Source organism: Rutidosis leptorrhynchoides, chromosome 4 (genome assembly GCF_046630445.1).
Source record: "Rutidosis leptorrhynchoides isolate AG116_Rl617_1_P2 chromosome 4, CSIRO_AGI_Rlap_v1, whole genome shotgun sequence".
NCBI lineage: Eukaryota > Viridiplantae > Streptophyta > Magnoliopsida > Asterales > Asteraceae > Rutidosis > Rutidosis leptorrhynchoides.
Window position 1 is genome coordinate 646,554,537 of NC_092336.1, and position 7,262 is coordinate 646,561,798.

The window sequence follows — 7,262 nt, forward strand, 5'->3', positions numbered from 1 at the left end:
ACAAACTATTTGTCGAGCGTTTTCCCGCCAAAATAATAACATTTATCACGAAGAGTCTTTTCTAAATGTATTTATTTTCATCCAATCTATAATGTTTGTGAATAAAGTTTTTTCAAAAAACGGGAAAAAAAATTTGATTCCCCCCGTTTCCCCCCGATTGGTTACTTCCCTCTTCTTGATCCTACCAATATATATATATATATATATATATATATATATATATATATATATATATAAACAGTTATTAAAAAAAAGAGGTAAATGGTTAATTTGTAATGAGAGGAAAAAAAATTAAATAATAGTAAAGTGGAACGGTATGTGTTTGATTTGATAATAATAATAATAATAATATTAATAATAAGGTGTTAGATTGGTAAAAATTGAGTGGACGATTTATAATGAATGGGAAGTGTTATGGTTAAATTATAAAATGTGAAAAGTGTGTGGTAAGTTTATAAAAACTATGAAGTTAACTTTTAGGAAAAGTGTGGTTGAACTGAAAAAAATAAAAAGTTTGTTGTAAGTTTGTAAAGGCTTTAAACTTGACTATTCACTTGACCTATGTCTTTTAGATATATGGTATAATGTGAAAAATTTGTGAATTGGGTACGGATGACAATTTATCGTCCATGAATATATTTATTTACCATACTAATGATACGCATATCCGCATGACTATGCGGATTACCCATCCAAAGCCCTGAACCGCACACTAATTGTCATGTACAACATATGGCATGGGTATAGCCGCACTCTATGCGCCTATACCATCTGATGTGAGTTTCGTATACTTGCATAAGGGTCCAGTACATTCTAGAAGAATGTACGGTATAATTAATTCAGATTCTTTTTCTTAAATAACGAAAGTTAGTTAGGATGAGATTGCATTTAATTAGGGAAGAGATTCTATCGGAACCCTAATTCGTGAGCCTATAAATACATAGCTCATAAACCCTAGAAACAGACTCGGTTACTCATACGTAATGAATAGCATACATATCATCATCGTGCGAACAAGCTTCATACGATCTAAAACGTAAAGACTTTCAGGTATGTCTCGAACTATAAAACCTTCATGTCTTTGGGCCACTCAACCCCGTTTGCTGGGTTGTTGGTGGACTCTCAAATCGGCCACCCTATCGGAATCGAAACGATACCGATGTGGGTTATCTACGACTAAGTGTTGGAGGTTCGAATATTGTTAGTCCTTAAACCCCATCATGCACTCAAGTGTAGGTTCACCTTGACCTCGTGAAAATATGCTTGATCATTTGGCGCCATCCGTAGGACCGGTTATATGAACAAATAAGATTGGGATTTATGTCGTGTATAATTTATTATATATATATCTTCTTTCCGTAAAACATTTTTGTTTAATTAATCGGTCACTTTCAGGTTTTCAAAATTGTCAGCAAGAATGGGTGGAGGAAGTAAGAATGCCAAAAATCAGGGGCGATCGGATTCTCCAGTAAGTCAAGGGTTTCAAACACCTACAGCGACTGTTATGAATACACCACTGACGCCACCTGCACCAGTCAAAGGCACATCAAAGCCTCCATCGACATCAAACGTTGAAACGGGATCAGTTGCATCAGAAACAATCCTAAAAGAACCATCTAAGAATTGGTGGCACTCTCCTGATGGAAGCGTATTATAAACAAGAACTAGCTTCAAACCATTCGAGGATCTGCCTCCAAAAAATCTGAGCTTCGGTTCTCCAAGCGAAACCGTTCCACCAGGTTTCAAAGTTAAAACCACCTGTGTGGGCACCATACCAGTCATCACCTCGGTTGAACCTGAAAGTCCTATTGAAAGGGTTACTACCGAGAATGCTCAGGAAAGAATCAGGCAGATGGGTCTGAGAAATCCAGATGGTTCATATATTATGCTGACACCGCAACGAGGGTCAACGACGTATGTGTCTTCGCAACCAATCCCTAATGTTGCAAGCAACCTATATAGCGGGACGCAATATGTCTCGACTCAGTCAAACAGCTTTATATCTCAGTTGCAGCAAGTCGCACCACCGCATTTGGCACCAGCTTTCAATGAACCAGCGCGAGTACAAGAATTTATGAGCAATTGGTTCGCAGTGATGCAGGGACAAAAAGCTAAGCAAAGTCTTGAGCTAGCTCCTACAACGAAAAAGTTTGTGCCACATATTGCAAATCACCCCTTCATAGTAGCACCTGTGTTACCTTTAACATTGGAAAGTTATGATGGATTGTCAGATCCAGACGATTTTCTGCAAAAATTTGAAGGAACTGCAAGAACGCACAGCTGGGGTGATGCAGTAGCATGCCATATGTTACCAATAGTGCTGCAAGGAGTAGCAAGGGAATGGTTCAATAACTTACCAGCCCAAAGCGTTACAGGTTTTACGGACTTGCGCTCAAGCTTTCTATTAAATTTTCACAATCTGCGCGCCCGCAAAAGAACACATGTCGAATGCCACGACATTAAGCAGAAACCAAAAGAAAGTTTGGGAGAAGTCATAGACAGGTACACCAAGGAGGTTGCCAAAATACAAGACCTTCCAGAAAGCCAAAAGGTGTCCGGCTTTATACACTGTATAGATAAGGACAGACATTTATCCTTATGGCAGCGGTTACGACGAAGAGTGCCAGATACTTTCGCAGAAGCTATCAAAGAAACGCATGATTATATGCGTGCACAAGAAGACATAAAGAAAAATTGCGGAAATACCTCTTCAAGCATGGATATTGATGACGATTATTAACGAGTGCAAGGAAGAGGATCAGAATCTGGCAAGCGTTATGGTGGTAGTGGGCCATCTCGAAGCAGTAATTACAATGGTGATAAATATCGCAAGTTTAATAGCAACAGGGGGGAGGAAGTCAAAGGTTTAAAAACAACCACGCTGATAATGTTGCATTGATAAAAGACCTCACGAAAACACCAAAAGAAATATTAGTTACAGAGGCAGTATGTAAAAGCTTCGATCCCCCAATACCTTTGTCAAAATATGGGAATAGAGATAAAAGCAAATTTTGCGACTTTCATGATGATTATGGTCATGAAACCAATGAATGTCGGCATCTAATCGAAAAGGTAGTTGCTAAACTTAAAAGAGGAAGATTGCAACACTTGAAGAAATGTGGAAAAACATCAAGTGAGAAGCCAAAAGGAGAAAAAGAGTATCCATGGCAAAGAAAGAATGATGAAAAGGAAACAGATAAAACCATTAACGTGGTGACCAGCGGACTAGAAAATCAGAGACTCAAATTAGAATTGTCAGAGGAATGGGAAAACACTCCCATCCTATTCCCGGCCATAGCGCAAGAACCCTCGAATGCGCCTATCACAATTAAAGGGCGCGTTAAAAGATGTGGGTACATCATAAAGCGATTGCACGTAGACACTGGTTGTGGTGTTGATATAATGTATGAACATTATTTCCGGTTGCTGCCTGGAGCAGTACGAGCCAAGCTGATAGCTCCTAGCACCTCATTATCAGGGTTTTCCGGAGAGTTCGCATGGCCAATAGGAATCATCGAGTTGGAATTAGAGCTGGTAGATGATGATAATAAGGAGTTAGTAAGAAGTTCAACAGTAGAATTTGCTATAGTAAGGTCTTACTCGAAATATAATGCGCTCTTAGGGCGCACAACTTTGCAAAAATTGGCAGCTATTCCTTCCACAGTGCATGGTCTTATAAAGTTCCCAACTCCATTAGGAATCGCGACGATAAGGTCGGAAAAACAAGATGCAAGTGTTGCGGCTGTAGAACAAGCCGAAAAACAAGTGAAGAAGAACAGCTCCGAAGCTGCATGATTATCGCAAACCCGCGATATCCAGAGCAAAAAATTAAAATCGGCGAAGGATTGTCTGATGAAACAAAGTTTAAGCTTCGTAACATATTAGCTTCCAATACAGATGTCTTTGCATGGAAAGGAGCAGACATGACCGGTGTGCCTAGAGAAATAGCTGAGCAAAAACTTAATGCAAACTCAAGTCTGACACCGGTACGCCAAAAGAAACGCGGTATGGCACCGGAAAGAAGTGAATGGTTGAAGGCAGAAGTTGACAAATTGGTCAAAACAAATATATTACGAGAAGTGAGGTACCAGATGTGGGTAGCAAACCTGGTACTGGTAAAAAAGCCTGATGGGTCTTGGCGCATGTGTGTCGACTTCACAGACATCAACAAGGTCTGTCCCAAAGATAATTATCCTCTACCAGAAATAGACTGGAAAGTTGAATCGCTAGCTGGCTTCCGGTATAAATGTTTTCTGGACACGTACAAAGGATACCATCAGATATAGATGGCAGCAGATGATGAGGATAAAACTGCCTTTCACACCAGCCATGGTATCTATTGTTATACAAAGATGCCGTTTGGTTTAAAGAATCATGGAGCAACATACCAACGCGTAATAGACGAGGCTTTTAAAAGTCAAATTGGCATAAATTTAGAGGCATATGTCGATGATTTGGTGATAAAAAGCATAACAGAGCAAGGTTTGTTGGAAGATATATTAGAAACGTTTGCATCGTTGAGAAAGATAAACATGAAGCTCAATCCGTCGAAGTGTAGTTTTGGAGAAGAAGAAGGAAAATTTCTTGGTCATATAATCACTGAGCGCGGGATACGCGCAAATCCAAAGAAAATAGAGGCCATCGAAAATATGCCGTCACCCAGAAATAAAAAAGAGGTGCAAATTTTAACGGGTAAATTGGCGCGTTAACCAGATTCTTATCAAAATCCGCAGAGCGATCGCTCCCCTTTTTCGGGACATTAAAAAATTGCTTAAAGAAGACAGATTTCAAGTGGACAGAGGAAGCAGAAGTGGCGTTTCAAGAAATGAAAAAGCTGTTAAAGGAGTTACCGACGATGACTGCGCTGATTGCGGGAGAGACGCTGATACTTTACTTAGCAGCATCAAAAGAAGTAATAAGTTCAGTATTGATAGCAAACAGGGGGCAGGTACGCACTATAAACTAGAATATAGTCACTTTCTAATCAATATACATTTAAAATTATATGTATCATGCTGTGCGAACAAGTACAAATGCCTGTATATTTTGTTAGTAAAGCTCTAACAGGAAGCGAATTAAATTACCCTGCGATCGAAAAACTAGTTTATGCGCTCGTGCATACGGCTAGACGCTTAAGGAGATATTTCCAAGCGCAACCAATAATGGTCCTAACAGACCAACCAATAAAGCAGGTATGATAAAAAACAAAGCATTGTCAAAAATTTAAAATTGCTTGAAAAATTCTCGCAAATTTATATTCGCCAATAATTGTTGAGCAGGTACTATACAAACCAGAAAATTCTAGTCGCATGGCCAAATGGGCTATTGAATTAGGTGAGCATGAGATAAGCTTCTCACCAAGAAGTGCGATAAAAGGACAAGTCCTAGCAGATTACCTGGCTGAAATAGCCGGGGATATCGAAATCTCGCATGAATCAAAAGAAATACCACCTCCGCCCGAACAGTTGTGGGAAATGCACACAGATGGGGCTTGTGGTCCGGAAGGCGCAAGGGCAGGAATAGTCTTGAAAAGTCCAGAAGGAGAAGAATATACCTTTGCGTTGCATTTTAGCTTCCCTGTAACTAATAATGAAGCTGAATATGAAGCATTGTTATCTGGAATGCGAGTAGCAAAATACTTGGAAGTAAAAGAGCTGTCAGTATATGTTGATTCACAGCTAATTGAAAATTAATTCAATAGGATATTCGAAGCACATGATGAATCGGTGCAAAAGTATCTGAAACTTGTGCAAGAACTCGCGGTAGACTTCGATTTATTCCAGATAACGTAGGTTTCAAGAACATTGAATAAAAAGGCGGATGCGCTCAGTAAGCTGGATGCCTTAACATTTAGCCATTTCAAGAAAGAAATTTGGGTTAAGGAAGTGAAAGTTAAATCCATTGATACAGACGGTGTATCCGCCGCAGTCGAAGAAGATGAGCCAAATTGGATGACACCGATAGTGGAATTTTTTAACACTGGTACATTGCCGATAGATTCAACATAGGCAAGAAAGATTAAAATGAAAGCACCGATGTATTTGCTAAACAAAGGCATTCTATACAAAAAGTCTTTTTTGGGGCCTCATTTGCGGTGTCTTAATCCAACTCAAGTAGAGTCAATTATACGAGAAGTGCACGAAGGAATGTGCGCTTTGCACTCAGGGCACAAAACAGTTGCATCCAAAATAATGCGGCTTGGATACTATTGGCCATCAATGTACAGAGATGCCGCGGAGGTAATACGCAAATGTCAGTCATGTCAGCTGCACGCACCGGTAAGCAAGGCTCCGTGACATCCAATGTTAGTCATACCAGTCGCGTCTCCATGGCCATTCTGTAAATGGGCAATTAATATAGTAGGACCATTCCCCGCAGGACCAGGAGGGGTAAAGTTTTTGGTCGTAGCCATTGATTATTTTACAAAATGGGTAGAAGCCAAACCGCTGAAAACAATTTCAGGCAAGCAAATCCGAAATTTTGTATGGGAAAACATCGTCTGTCGGTTTGGAATACCAAATGAAATAGTGAGTGACAATGGTACACAATTCGAAGGTAACCCATTCAGCGATTGGTGTCAAGTGCTAAATATAAAACAAACCTTCACATCAGTTGCACACCCACAGGCAAACGGCCAGTGTGAGGTAACAAATCGAGATATCATGTTAGGTATCAAAGCAAGACTTGGGTTGTGCCGAAGGGTGTGGATAGATGAACTACCAAACGTGTTGTGGGCACACCGCACGACCCCAAAAAGCGCGACTAATGAAACACCATTTAGTTTGGTGTACGGGTCCGAGGCTGTAATACCCGCGGAGATAAATGTACCAACAATGCGCATAGCTTCCTTCGATGAAAGTAGCAATAGCGAGGAACTGTGTGAAAATCTAAATTTGGTAGAAGAGCACAGAGAAATGACGGCCATAAAAGAAGCAATCAACAAGCAAGGAATCGCAAGCTACTATAACAAGCGCGTACAACCATTATCTTTCCAATTGGATGATTTGGTATGGCGGAAAAACAAAGCAAGCAGAGCGGAAGATACGGGTAAACTTGCACCTAAATGGGAAGGACCATACAAGGTTATTGGTGTAAGCGATACAGGGGCGTATCGTTTAGCAAGTTTAGATGGAAGAGCAATAAAACGCACCTGGCATGCGCAAACACTCAAACGGTGCTACATATGAAAAACAACAGAGGGATTGATCAACCCAAACAACTGTTTAAAGTTTCTATTATGTAAATTTTTATTTTCCATTGTA

The 7,262-nt window shown here is 40.0% G+C and overlaps 1 protein-coding gene across 1 annotated transcript; it reads left to right on the plus strand.

Moving 5' to 3' along the window:
- The first annotated feature begins 2,777 nt into the window (after positions 1-2,777).
- On the plus strand, positions 2,778-3,795 carry LOC139843193 (uncharacterized). The gene is made up of 2 exons (XM_071833258.1): positions 2,778-2,804; positions 2,848-3,795. Exons 1-2 carry the CDS (start codon positions 2,778-2,780, stop codon positions 3,793-3,795), a joined length of 975 nt encoding a protein of 324 aa, XP_071689359.1.
- Positions 3,796-7,262: the final 3,467 nt, after the last annotated feature.